The sequence below is a fragment of the Nelumbo nucifera genome, chromosome 8, assembly GCF_055504915.1.
Source record: "Nelumbo nucifera cultivar China Antique chromosome 8, China Antique-T2T, whole genome shotgun sequence".
In the NCBI taxonomy this organism is placed as follows: domain Eukaryota; kingdom Viridiplantae; phylum Streptophyta; class Magnoliopsida; order Proteales; family Nelumbonaceae; genus Nelumbo; species Nelumbo nucifera.
Window position 1 is genome coordinate 18,906,555 of NC_142656.1, and position 13,776 is coordinate 18,920,330.

General features: G+C 43.4%; 2 protein-coding genes, 1 long non-coding RNA gene and 1 pseudogene across 3 annotated transcripts; 1 reads left to right on the forward strand and 3 right to left on the reverse strand.

Annotated features, from left to right (window-relative positions):
- Positions 1-975: 975 nt before the first annotated feature.
- Positions 976-1,179, reverse strand: LOC148789676 (U1 spliceosomal RNA; annotated as a pseudogene).
- Positions 1,180-2,014: 835 nt separating this feature from the next.
- LOC148789677 (cytochrome P450 71A1-like) lies at positions 2,015-3,584 on the reverse strand. Its single transcript, XM_088892646.1, has 2 exons — positions 2,921-3,584; positions 2,015-2,799 (listed from the first exon to the last, which is right to left on the reverse strand). The coding sequence occupies exons 1-2, from the start codon at positions 3,560-3,562 to the stop codon at positions 2,191-2,193; spliced, it is 1,251 nt and encodes a 416-aa protein (XP_088748772.1). The 5' UTR covers positions 3,563-3,584; the 3' UTR covers positions 2,015-2,190.
- Positions 3,585-7,729: 4,145 nt separating this feature from the next.
- Positions 7,730-8,512, reverse strand: LOC148789678 (uncharacterized). The gene is made up of 2 exons (XR_016079179.1): positions 8,372-8,512; positions 7,730-8,266 (listed from the first exon to the last, which is right to left on the reverse strand). It is a non-coding gene; the product is annotated as an uncharacterized LOC148789678 (long non-coding RNA).
- A 1,474-nt stretch (positions 8,513-9,986) lies between these two features.
- LOC148789679 (cytochrome P450 71A1-like) lies at positions 9,987-11,768 on the forward strand. Its single transcript, XM_088892583.1, has 2 exons — positions 9,987-10,882; positions 11,004-11,768. The coding sequence occupies exons 1-2, from the start codon at positions 10,001-10,003 to the stop codon at positions 11,610-11,612; spliced, it is 1,491 nt and encodes a 496-aa protein (XP_088748709.1). The 5' UTR covers positions 9,987-10,000; the 3' UTR covers positions 11,613-11,768.
- Positions 11,769-13,776: the final 2,008 nt, after the last annotated feature.

Below are 13,776 nucleotides of genomic sequence, written 5' to 3' on the forward strand. Positions count from 1 at the left end.
ATTTATATAATATTTATACATGCAAAAATGAAATTAAGTCAGGTTCTTACTTTTCAACCCTAACCTGAACTTCAATCCAATCCAACCCTACATTTTTTGGTTGGATTTGGGCTAAACCGGCCCAAGTTTCAGCCCTATAACTAGATGGTGATGCAATATACGAATAATTAGTATGAGTGGTTCCACAAGGCACCTTAGTTAGAGTATTGGTATTCATAGCAACAGCAAATTCTTGCAAGTCGATTGATCAAACATGATATCGCAGCAAAAAAAAAAAAAAAACAAAAAAAGGGAAAAAGAAAACTCTTGTTTCATGGAAAAGTACAGTTTAAACAGAAGTTCATGCTCACTGAGTTATGGGCTTGGCATCTTTATATTTCCTCTTACAGACTCCATAATTAATCCAACAATGATTTATTAAAGCCTTAATGAAAATTAAATTCCATTGTTATCTAATTATTTGACTCAACATCTGAGGTTCATAATCTCTTCTGGGCCTTGCTCCTCAAATCCAACTTTCCACTGTAATGACTCCATGAATGTTCATCCCTCTTCTCAGCTACTACCAAATAGCAACCTAACTACTGTGCTAGGGTCTTAGAAAAAATAATTAAACATCATGTGGGCAGAAAAGCCCATCATGTAGCTACCACACAATCTGCACTCGAGTGAGAAGGATATATCATCAGAACCTTCCTTTCCTCTTACAGTGATTAGGACCATAAATCAGCAGTTAACAGTTCTGATTTCAGTTGTTGATCTTTCACACTTTAGGAACTAGCATATGCCAATCAATTGTAAGCATGTTATGATCTGGTTTGTGAAGGATCTTCACTAGATCTTACGTTCTAATTGAATCTGTTAAAACAATACATCACATTTGAATAAGTAAATAAACCAAGACTCAGCTGTGCACAAAAAGTGCTTCTTCTGAGGTTTAGGATTTAAAGAAGCCTTGAACATTATAGAATTTGGCAGGGGTCGCGCGAACGCGTACCCCCACTACCACAAATTATGACGTACACTTTCCCACTTGGGGAGATGTTAGGCAGGCACCCCTCCCTAGGTGCAATGGAGGTTGCCAACCTAGGCCATGGGCCTGTGTTTCTATTCTCTTTCTTATCTCCATTTATACATCTCTTTCTTATCTCTTTTCTTGGGATAAAACCAAGAAAGTCTCCAACTGAATATTCTGTCCATCTCCATATTACATATTCTTGGTAGGCTTAGACTAATAGAACTTAGGCGGGTTTTGGGAGTACTTATTTGAAAAATAATTACTATCTAATAAGAGCTGATGAGCATTTGATGAAAAAACATTTATTTCAAATAGGAATAGTATAAGTATTTTTAAAATGATGTGACAATAAAATTTGGACTTATTTTCCAAAATCAAACAATTTTTTATTGGTATGATTTTGGCTGCTTATTCGAATAAGCACTTATTTTTACACACTTCCAAACTTAGACATAGAATTATTTTGGGTCTTAATGGGCAACGGTGGGTCCTAATTTTATGAATGAGACGAGTGATAACCTTGTTTAATTAGTAAATAAAACATTTCATTAAACATCAACAGAAACAACATTCATCGACCAATCTAATGGGAAATCTATCATCGACTCAATCAATAAGGAATTTGCTTTCTGAGCAATTAGATGAGATGCTCTAGATCCCTCTCCAGCAGTTAAAAAAAAAACTAACATTATTGAAAGAAGAAACTTGAAGCCAATTATAATAGAATCCTATATATCATATTATAGGAAATAACAGATTGTTTGCACTTCAAAACTGAAGAGTCCAAAAGAGAACCAGATTTAGAGAAGACTGATTTCCATCTCTTAGAGATTGCCAATCTCATAACCTGCAATATAACCCATAATACAAGGAAGAACCCAATTATGGAGCTCAATTAACCATATTTTGAAAATTTACAAGGTTCCTATTAATAGATATATATATATATATATATATATATATAAGATGGAGATAATAAACAGGGAACATAAAATCTTTTATAAATAAATTTAACATTCACTCAAACCAAACGTGTTTATTTCAAATAATAAGTACATCTGTTCTATTCACATAATCCTACATCTTCCACCGACTACTTGTACCAGTTCGACACCACCATAAAACATGACTACAAATTTATTATCATTTGACGACTTTCTCGACATAATTCATCAGATATAAGTAGTGGCTAAAAGGCGAAGAGGAATCTTCTTATGCATTGTCAGACCATTCTGCTCGACCATGTCGATATCTTCTTTCCTCATTCCGTCAGGAAGTTCCCAGTTAAATGAGTACAGAAGATTTGCAAGGGTAAGCTCTACAGCAACAACTCCGAGATATATCCCAGGGCATATTCTTCGGCCTGCTCCAAACGGTATAAATTCAAAATGTTGACCCTTGAAATCAACAGACCCATCTATGAACCTTTCTGGTATAAACTCTTCTGGGTTCTTCCATATTTCGAGATCCATTCCTATAGCCCAAGCATTCACAATAACCTGAGTTTTGGGATAAATATCATACCCATCAATTTTACAGTGATTTATTGTTTCACGTGAAACCAACAAAGGACCAGGTAGGTGCAATCTCAATGTCTCCTTCACCACACATTTCAGGTAATGAAGTTGGTTAAGATCGTCTTCATCTACGTGCCCTTTATTTCCTATAAGACTTCTGAGTTCATCCTGCGTTTTCTTCATCACTATTGGCTTCTTTATTACTTCTGTCATCGCCCAAATCACGGTCGCAGCACTTGTGTCTGTTCCACCTATAAGAAAATTCTGTCAAAGCAAAAAACAGGGTTAAGTAAAAAATATCTTAAATTAAAAAGGATAAGAATTGAATGAAGGAAAACAACAACAGCAACAAATATGGATAAATTTTGTTGTTGAATAATAATACCACGAATAGTGCTTTGATGTGGTCCATTTCAAGATGAAATGAGGTAGATTGATCCTGTTGCATTTGAAGCAAGATGTCAGTGATGTCTTCTTTCTCAGGCTTCTTGGTTCTGTTATGATGAAGGTGCTCCTCGATGATTTGATTGTAAAACAAATCCAAGTCACAGAAATTCCTTTGGAGCCTCCCGTGTAGTCCAGTGACAATATCAAACACCCACCCCACGGATGGAAAATAGTCGGTAAAAGTAGTGGTAGCTAACAAGTCTTGAGTTTCGTTGAGAAGTAGACATTTTTTGGACCCTTCATGCTGGAATTTCTTGCCAAATGCAATCCTACAAATGATGTTGTTTGTAAGGGCAAACACCATCTCACTCAAATTGATGATGGGGTCAGAAGAATTGGCTGATTGCTGGGAAATAAACTTGACAAGTTGAAAAATCTCCTCCTCTCTAATGAACCGAAAGGACTGCACCCTCTTGGTGCTAAAGAGCTCAACCACACATATCTTCCTTATCTCTCTCCAAAAATCGCCGTAGGGTGCAAAAGCCATGTCAGTCCCACCGTAAGACAACTTTTGTTGGCAAAGCAAAGAGGGCCTGCTAGAGAAGTCGAGATCATGAGTTTTCATGATCTCTCTTGCCATTCTAGCTGAAGAAACCACCACTCGAGCTAAAAGGGTAAGGAAGAGGTGAGCTCGGACGAAGTAAAAGCCACTCCGCTCCTCTCAGTTTCGTCCCCCTATCTCCAGAACTTCTAGTCGTCCCTATGTCAAAGGACTTCAAGCTTCCTCCCTTGGACAAGTATGGTGGATCGTTCGATCTGAACGACCACGTCGACGCCTTCCAGTCGCAGATGTACTTGGCTAGGGCCAGTGAGTCCAGCATGTGTGTGGCGTTCTCCACCACTTTCAAAGGGGTAGCCCGCACATGGTACAGGAACCTTGCACCCGGGTCAATAAAAAGTTGGGCGCAGTTTGTGCAAGTCACCTCTCATTTCGTCACCAGCAAGCGGTGCCCGAGAACCCAGGAGAGTCTCCTCGGCATAGTCCTGAGGGAAGGAAAGCCCATCCGGAGTTACATCAAGCGGTTCAATGACACTTGTTTACAGATACCCGACCTGGACCCCACAGTGCGGCTTACAACAGCTAAGAGAGGCATCACACACAAAGAATTCAAGTGGCACGTGGTGGTCAATCGCCCCAAGACTGTAACCGAGTTCCTTAAGCTCGTGGACCAGTTCATAGGGATGGAGGAGGAGATCAACCAGAAAAATGAAAGTGTGCCCGAGAAAAGGAAAAGGAAAGGTGAGTCCTCGATCCAAGGGGACAACAAGAAGAAAAAAGACCCAACTCGGGGGGCAAGGCCAGGACAGCCTTTCCAAGCTCCTTCAGCAGAAAGGACTGACTACACACCCCTGAACGTGAAGCGGACCGAGATCCTTATGGCAATCAAAGACTCCCCATATGTGAAGTGGCCACCCCGACTGAAAGGGGACCCTAATGTAAGTAATAAGAATCTGTATTGTAGTTTTCATAAAGATCACGGTCATAGTACCAAGAAATGTAAGAAGCTCTACGACGAGATAGAAGAGCTCATCTGTCCCAGATACTTAAGAAATTTTGTACAAAATAATGATAATAATAAAACAGGTCGACAAGGGAAGCAGGGTAGAGATGATCCCGAGCCCAATAGTAGGCAAATAGAGCAACCGCAGAGGCAACCCTCTGAAGAGAGACCAGTTTGGGGGACTATTCAGGTGATCGTTGGAGGTTCAATCATCGCGGGCTGCACCTCAGCTGCAGCTCGGACATCAGCCCGTGAGGTCAGAAGGGAAGAGCAAAACCCCCCGAAGTGGCCAAGGACAGAAGACCCGATCTTCTTCACCAAGGACGACGCGTGCGGAATGTGCGGAATGTGTAGAACTTTTTCACTAAGTGGGTAGAAGCTGGCCCCGAAGTGGCCAAGGATAGAGCAAAACCCCCCGGGAAGAGCAAAACCCCCCGAAGTGGCCAAGGACAGCGATCCGTGGTGGTAGTTGATTATTTCACTAAGTGGGTAGAAGCTGAACCTCTCACAATGATCACAATGCGGAATGTGCAGAACTTTTTCTAGAAGAATATAGTGTGCCGTTTCGGACTACCCCGAGTACTGATCTCTGACAATGGTACGCAGTTCGAGGATATTAAATTCCAGAACTGGTGCAAAGATATGGGAATTCGACAAAACTTCCCCTCGGTGGCGCACCCTCAAGCAAATGGCCAAGCGGAGGTCACGAACCGAGCCATTCTCCGCGGACTAAAGGCACGCCTCGACCGAGCTAAGGGACTATGGGTAGACGAGCTACCCAGTGTACTATGGGCTTATCGGACCACAGTGAAATCCGCAACAGGCAAGACCCCCTTTCAACCTCACTTATGGCACTGAAGCAGTCATTCCAGCCAAGATCGAGGTTCCCACGCTACGTCTAGAAGTGTATGGTGCGAGGTCCCGTACCTCGTCAAGTTGGTCGAGGTTGGTTCGTAGCTCATCTTCATATGTTTTTTCATCATACAATTCTAGACGTAGCGTGGGAACCTCGATCTTGGCTGGAATGACTGCTTCAGTGCCATAAGTGAGGTTGAAAGGGGGTCTTGCCTATTGCGGTTTTTACCGTAGTCCGATAAGCCCATAGTACACTAGGTAACTCGTCTACCGATAGTCCCTTAGCTCGGTCGAGGCGTGCCTTTAGTCCGCGGAGAATGGCGCTGTTCGTGACCTCCGCTTGGCCATTTGCTTGAGGGTGCGCCACCGTGGTGAAGTTTTGTCGAATTCCCATATCTTTGCACCAGTTCAAGAATTTAATATCCTCGAACTGCTTACCATTGTCAGAGATCAGTACTCGGGGTAGTCCGAAACGGCACACTATATTCTTCCAGAAAAAGTTCTGCACATTCCGCATTGTGATCATTGTGAGAGGTTCAGCTTCTACCCACTTAGTGAAATAATCAACTACCACCACTAAGAACCTCCTCTGCTCTATCGCTGGCAGAAATGGTCCGAGTATATTGATCCTCCATTGTGCGAAAGGCCACGGGCTGGTGAGATACTTCAGGTCGGCTGTAGGCTGGTGGTGGATGTTGGCGTGCTTCTAACACTTGTCACATCTTCTGACGAGCTCGATCGCATCTGCCTTCATCGTTGGCCAGTAGTATCCCTGTTGTAGAACTTTCGGGGCGAAAACCCTGTCCCCCAAGTGTCCACCGCACAGACCCTCATGAGTATTGCGGAGCATGAGCTCAGCCTCGGAAGGTCGCAAGCACCGCAGATAGGGGAGCGTGTAAGACCTTCGGTACAGCTGTTCGTCTATCATGGCGTATTTGGCCGCCTAGCGCTCTACCCTTATGGCAGCATTACGATCCGCAGGGAGGGTCCCGTGCAGCAAGAAGCTCACAATCGGATCAATCCAGCTCGACTCTACTTGAACGACAAGAGCGACCTCCTTTGCCCCCCCGAGAATGCTAGGCCGAGGCAAGTTCTCTATATACACGGTTCTCATGGTATTATCACTAGTGCTGGCTAAACGGGACAGTGCGTCGGCCTCAACGTTCTCAGATCTTGGGATTTTCTTGATGAAGTTGGACTGGAAGTTGAGCAGAGCCTCTCTGACTTTGGCTAAGTAGGCGATCATGGTTGGCTCGCAAGCTTCGTATTCACCAGTAACTTCGTTGACCACGAGCTGAGAATCGCTGCAGATGACGATGTGCTTGGCTTTCACTTCATTTGCTAGAGCCAGTCTGACTATTAACGCCTCGTACTCCGCTTCATTGTTGGACGCCGTGAACTCAAAGCGTAACACATACTCCAGTTTCACCACGCTTGACCCATACAGAATGATTCCAGCTCTGTTGCCCTGCTGGCTGGACGAGCCATCCACGTGAAGGATCCAGGGCTCCTCATCCCAGCTCGGGTTCGATCTAACTATGAGAGAAGTCACATTGATTGCTACCTCACGGTGCTCGAGCTCAACCGGCCTAGGAGCCTCGGGATCATCCGACCTAGGGGACTCGGGCTCGATCGGCCCATGGAATTCGGTGTTGAAAGTGCATTCCGTGACAAAGTCAACTAAGGCTTGGGCCTTGATAGCAGTTCACGGCTTGTACTGGAGGTCGTATTCGCTGAGCTCGATGGCCCACTTTGTCAACCTACTAGAGACCTCGGGCTTGAGCAGGACTTGCCTCAGAGGCTTGTTGGTGAGGACGACGACAGTATGAGCTTGGAAGTACGGACGGAGCTTCCGAGCTGCAATGACTAGCGCATACGCCAACTTTTCGATCTCTGGATACCTCGTCTCTACACCCTGCAACACTTTGCTAACATGGTAGATAGGTCGTTGGACCCGATCATACTTCTCTTATCAGTACCGAGCTGACCACCTCGTCACTTGTAGAGAGGTACAGCTCCAAAACATTACCCTCCTCAGGTCGGGTTAAGACTGGGATACTGGCAAGGTACCTTTTGAGCTCGTCGAATGCGAGCTGACACTCTTCTGTCCATTCAAAGCCTTTGCTTTTAATTGCCTTAAAGAAAGGCAAGCAGTGATCTGCCGATTTGGATATGAAGCGGCTCAGAGTGGCTATACGGCCATTCAACCTCTGAACCTCCTTCAATTTCCGGGGTGGTCTCATATCTAGGATAGCCTTAATTTTTTCTACATTGGCCTCAATGCTACGCTGGTTGACGATGTACCCTAGAAATTTTCCCTAGGAATTTACTCGAGGTGACACCGAAGGCACACTTGTTTGGGCTTAGTTTCATGTTAAACTTACACAAAATTTCAAAAACAGAATGCAAATCTTTTATTAAATCATTTGAAAACTGAGTTTTGACGACCATGTCGTCTACATAACATTCTATTTTATTGCCGATCAACGGCTCGAACAACTTTTTTACAAGTCTTTGGAAGGTAGCCCCAGCATTTTTCAGTCCGAAGGGCATGACCTTGTAACAGTACATGCCTAGTTCAGTTATAAAAGTTGTTTTTTCTTCATCTGTAGGGTCCATTCTTATCTGGTTATAGCCCGAGTACGCATCCAGGAAACTCAGCAACTCATGCCCAAAGGTCGCGTCCACCAGGCGGTCAATCTTGGGGAGTGGGAAGCAATCTTTCGGACAAGCTCGGTTCAGATCGGAATAATCAACGCACATGCACCATTTACCGTTGGCCTTCTTTACCAGGACTGGGTTGGCTACCCAGCTCGGGTAATGGACCTCTCTGATAAAGTCGGTTGCGAGGAGCTTCCCGACCTCCTCGTCAATTGCTCTCCAGCGCTTCGGGGCTAAGTTGCATTTCTTCTGTCTAACGGGCCTAACTACAAGATCAGTATATAGCCTGTAAGTTATGATGCTTGGGTCTATGCTGGGCATCTTTGCCACGGACCATGCAAAAACATCTAAATTTTCAAGTAAAAACTTACTAGTTGAGATCGTAGGGGCTCTTAGACTGAAGCGCCGATCTGGAGTGTCCGAGTTGGGTCCTCCGCCAAAGTGGGCACGAAAACAATCTCTTCCGTAGGTGCAACTTGCTCTTCGCATTGCCCCGTAGGTCATTCCATCTCAAGGTCGTCGGCCACCTTGGTTTTCCCTTTGAGGGCGGCAATGTAGCACTTGCGAGACACGAGCTGATCGCCTTATGCTTCCCCAACTGCGAAGTCCGGGGGGAACTTCATCACCAAATAATAGGTGGAGACCACCGCACGAAGAGCATGACTGATGGACCGACCTATTATGGTGTTGTACAGGGAGGGAGTTGCGACTACCAAGAAGTTGTGGTTAAGCCACACTATGCTAGGCCAGGTGCCGACTTCCACAGGTACTGTAATTCTCCCCAAGGGCCCGACTTCCTCTTTGCTGAATCCTACCAAGGGGTACTTGCGGGCTTGAGATTGCTCTCTTGGAGCAGAAGCTTGTCGAATCATGCATTGAAAAGAATGTCTATCGAGCTACCAGAGTCGACGAGGACACGCTTGACTTCGTAGTCATTAATCTTTATCTTTACGATGAGCGCATCATCGTGGGGGTAGTGGACCCCGCACGCGTCGTCCTTGGTGAAGAAGATCGGGTCTTCTGTCCTTGGCCACTTCGGGGGGTTTTGCTCTTCCCTTCCGACTTCACGGGCTGATGTCCGAGCTGCAACTGAGGTGCAGCCCGCGATGATTGAACCTCCAACGATCACATGAATAGTCCCCCAAACTGGTCTCTCTTCAGAGGGCTGCCTCTGCGGTTGCTCTATTTGCCTACTATTAGGCTCGGGATCATCTCTACCCTGCTTCCCTTGTCGACCTGTTTTATTATTATCATTATTTTGTACAAAATTTTTTAAGTATCTGGGACAGATGAGCTCTTCTATCTCGTCGTAGAGGTTCTTACATTTCTTGGTCCTATGACCGTGATCTTTATGAAAACTACAATACAGATTCTTATTCCTTACATGTGGGTCCCCTTTCAGCCGGGGTGGCCACTTCACATACGGGGAGTCTTTGATTGCCATAAGGATCTCGGTCCGCTTCGCGTTCAGGGGTGTGTAGTCAGTCCTTTCTGCTGAAGGAGCTTGGAAAGGCTGTCCTGGCCTTGCCCCCCGAGCTGGGTCTTTTTTCTTCTTATTGTCCTCTTGGATCGAGGACTCACCTTTCCTTTTCCTTTTCTCGGGTACACTTTCATTTTTCTAGTTGATCTCCACCTCCATCCCTATGAACTGGTCCACGAGCTTGAGGAACTCGGTTACAGTCTTGGGGCGATTGACCACCACGTGCCACTTGAACTCTTTGTGTGTGATGCCTCTCTTGGCAGTTGTTAGCCGCACTGTGGGGTCCAGGTCGGGTATCTGCAAACAAGCGTCATTGAACCGCTTGATGTAACTCCGGATGGGCTTTCCTTCCCTCAGGACTATGCCGATGAGACTCTCCTGGGTTCTTGGGCATCGCTTGCTGGTGACGAAATGAGAGGTGACTTGCACAAACTGCGCCCAACTTTTTATTGACCCGGGTGCAAGGTTCCTGTACCATGTGCGGGCTACCCCTTTGAAAGTGGTGGGGAAGGCCACACACATGCTGGACTCACTGGCCCTAGCCAAGTGCATCTGCGAGTGGAAGGCGTCGACGTGGTCATTCAGATCGAACGATCCGCCATACTTGTCCAAGGGGGGAAGTTTGAAGTCCTTTGGCATAGGGACGGCTAGAAGTTCTGGAGACAGGGGGACGAAACTGAGAGGAGCGGAGTGGCTTTTACTTCGTCCGAGCTCACCTCTTCCTTACCCTTTAGCTCGAGTGGTGGTTTCTTCAGCTAGAATGGCAAGAGAGATCATGAAAACTCATGATCTCGACTTCTCTAGCAGGCCCTCTTTGCTTTGCCAACAAAAGTTGTCTTACGGTGGGACTGGCATGGCTTTTGCACCCTACGGCGATTTTTGGAGAGAGATAAGGAAGATATGTGTGGTTGAGCTCTTTAGCACCAAGAGGATGCAGTCCTTTCGGTTCATTAGAGAGGAGGAGATTTTTCAACTTGTCAAGTCTATTTCCCAGCAATCAGCCAATTCTTCTGACCCCATCATCAAGTTGAGTGAGATGGTGTTTGCCCTTACAAACAACATCATTTGTAGGATTGCATTTGGCAAGAAATTCCTGCATGAAGGGTCCAAAAAATGTCTACTTCTCAACGAAACTCAAGACTTGTTAGCTACCACTACTTTTACCGACTATTTTCCATCCGTGCGGTGGGTGTTTGATATTGTCACTGGACTACACGGGAGGCTCCAAAGGAATTTCTGTGACTTGGATTTGTTTTACAATCAAATCATCGAGGAGCACCTTCATCATAACAGAACCAAGAAGCCTGAGAAAGAAGACATCACTGACATCTTGCTCCAAATGCAACAGGATCAATCTACCTCATTTCACGTTGAAATGGACCACATCAAAGCACTATTCATGGTTTTATTATTCAACAACAAAATTTATCCATATTTGTTGCTGTTGTTGTTTTCCTTCATTCAATTCTTATCCTTTTTAATTTAAGATATTTTTTACTTAACCCTGTTTTTTGCTTTGACAGAATTTTCTTATAGGTGGAACAGACACAAGTTCCGCGACCGTGATTTGGGCGATGACAGAAGTAATAAAGAAGCCAATAGTGATGAAGAAAACGCAGGATGAACTCAGAAGTCTTATAGGAAATAAAGGGCACGTAGATGAAGACGATCTTAACCAACTTCATTACCTGAAATGTGTGGTGAAGGAGACATTGAGATTGCACCTACCTGGTCCTTTGTCGGTTTCACGTGAAACAATAAATCACTGTAAAATTGATGGGTATGATATTTATCCCAAAACTCAGGTTATTGTGAATGCTTGGGCTATAGGAATGGATCCCGAAATATGGAAGAACCCAGAAGAGTTTATACCAGAAAGGTTCATAGATGGGTCTGTTGATTTCAAGGGTCAACATTTTGAATTTATACCGTTTGGAGCAGGCCGAAGAATATGCCCTGGGATATATCTCGGAGTTGTTGCTGTAGAGCTTACCCTTGCAAATATTCTGTACTCATTTAACTGGGAACTTCCTGACGGAATGAGGAAAGAAGATATCGACATGGTCGAGCAGAATGGTCTGACAATGCATAAGAAGATTCCTCTTCGCCTTTTAGCCACTACTTATATCTGATGAATTATGTCGAGAAAGTCGTCAAATGATAATAAATTTGTAGTCGTGTTTTATGGTGGTGTCGAACTGATACAAGTAATCGGTGGAAGATGTAGGATTATGTGAATAGAACAGATGTACTTATTATTTGAAATAAACACGTTTGGTTTGGGTGAATGTTAAATTTATTTATTTTAAAAGAGTTTTTCTTTCTTCTTGCTTTATTCTTTATTTATTTATAGAAATTATGACTATATATATATACAGTCCACTCAGCTCGGTGATTACAGGTAATACTGTCTTAAGTTGACAATATTCCATGCCCGAGGTACTTGTTTCCCTTTAAGGGTTTTGAGCTCATACGTTCCTTCCCCGAGCACCCACTTTACTCGGTAGGGTCATTCCCAATTTGGCCCGACCTTACCAACACCAGGCTCAGGCACCATAACTTTACGAAAAACGAAGTCTCCGACCCGGAGGTTCCGATTCTTGACCCTGGCGTTATAGTAACGAGCTACTCTCTGTTGGTCGGTCGCGGTGCGAGGTCCCGTACCTCGTCAAGTTGGTCGAGGTTGGTGCGTAGCTCATCTTCGTTTGTTTTTTCATCATACACTTCTAGACGTAGCGTGGGAACCTCGATCTTGGCTGGAATGACTGCTTCAGTGCCATAAGTGAGACTGAAAGGGGGTTTTGCCTGTTGCGGTTTTTACCATGGTCCGATAACCCATAGTACACTAGGTAGCTCGTCTACCCATAGTCCCTTAGCTCGGTTGAGGCGTGCTCCAAACGCTATAAATTCAAAATGTTGACCCTTGAAATCAACAGACCCATCTGTGAACCTTTCTGGTATAAACTCTTCTGGGTTCTTCCATATTTCGGGATCCATTCCTATAGCCCAAGCATTCACAATAACCTGAGTTTTGGGATAAATATCATACCCATCAATTTTACAGTGATTTATTGTTTCACGTGAAACCAACAAAGGACCAGGTAGGTGCAATCTCAATGTCTCCTTCACCACACATTTCAGGTAATGAAGTTGGTTAAGATCGTCTTCATCTACGTGCCCTTTATTTCCTATAAGACTTCTGAGTTCATCCTGCGTTTTCTTCATCACTATTGGCTTCTTTATTACTTCTGTCATCGCCCGAATCACGGTCGCAGCACTTGTGTCTGTTCCACCTATAAGAAAATTCTGTCAAAGCAAAAAACAGGGTTAAGTAAAAAATATCTTAAATTAAAAAGGATAAGAATTGAATGAAGGAAAACAACAACAGCAACAAATATGGATAAATTTTGTTGTTGAATAATAAAACCATGAATAGTGCTTTGATGTGGTCCATTTCAACGTGAAATGAGGTAGATTGATCCTGTTGCATTTGGAGCAAGATGTCAGTGATGTCTTCTTTCTCAGGCTTCTTGGTTCTGTTATGATGAAGGTGCTCCTCGATGATTTGATTGTAAAACAAATCCAAGTCACAGAAATTCCTTTGGAGCCTCCCGTGTAGTCCAGTGACAATATCAAACACCCACCCCACGGATGGAAAATAGTCGGTAAAAGTAGTGGTAGCTAACAAGTCTTGAGTTTCGTTGAGAGGTATACATTTTTTGGACCCTTCATGCTGGAATTTCTTGCCAAATGCAATCCTACAAATGATGTTGTTTGTAAGGGCAAACACCATCTCATTCAAATTGATGATGGGGTCATAAGAATTGGCTGATTGCTGGGAAATAGACTAAATAAATAAATTTTCCTACAAAATTAATGGAGAATAGAAAATTATAATTATAGAAACTGAAATGAATAATTTAAGATTTAATTTTCCCAAAAGATTTAATAAAAACTGAAAATTAAATATAATTTATTGTATCTACCTTAAATGATTATTTGTTTTATTTTATAATTATGTGTAAAATAAAAACATTATATGTAAAAATGAGAGCATATTTGTTATTTAAAAATAGTTGTTATTTAAATAAAATAATAAATTAATAAATATTCCAAAAATTAATAAAATTTGAAAATTATAATTATAAAATTAAAAGAATGATAATTATTTTCTCATGTCTTTATATCTTATTCATAGATAATTCAGCTTTTTGTTTAGTATTATTTTCACTAGCGTATCCAAGCGTTTCTATATCTTTCGTTCGTATCTGATGGAGGGTGATTTGGCCCGACCTC

What these genes read in the sequence shown, in the direction of transcription:
- LOC148789677 (XM_088892646.1), bottom strand. Translation starts at nt 3,562, where the DNA reads ATGGCAAGAGAGATCATGAAAACTCATGATCTCGACTTCTCTAGCAGG. An exon ending in ACATCAAAGCACTATTCGTG is followed by an intron (nt 2,800 to 2,920) that starts GTATTATTATTC and finishes TTGCTTTGACAG; the next exon opens with AATTTTCTTATAGGTGGAAC.
- LOC148789679 (XM_088892583.1), top strand. Translation starts at nt 10,001, where the DNA reads ATGCTGGACTCACTGGCCCTAGCCAAGTGCATCTGCGAGTGGAAGGCG. An exon ending in ACATCAAAGCACTATTCATG is followed by an intron (nt 10,883 to 11,003) that starts GTTTTATTATTC and finishes TTGCTTTGACAG; the next exon opens with AATTTTCTTATAGGTGGAAC.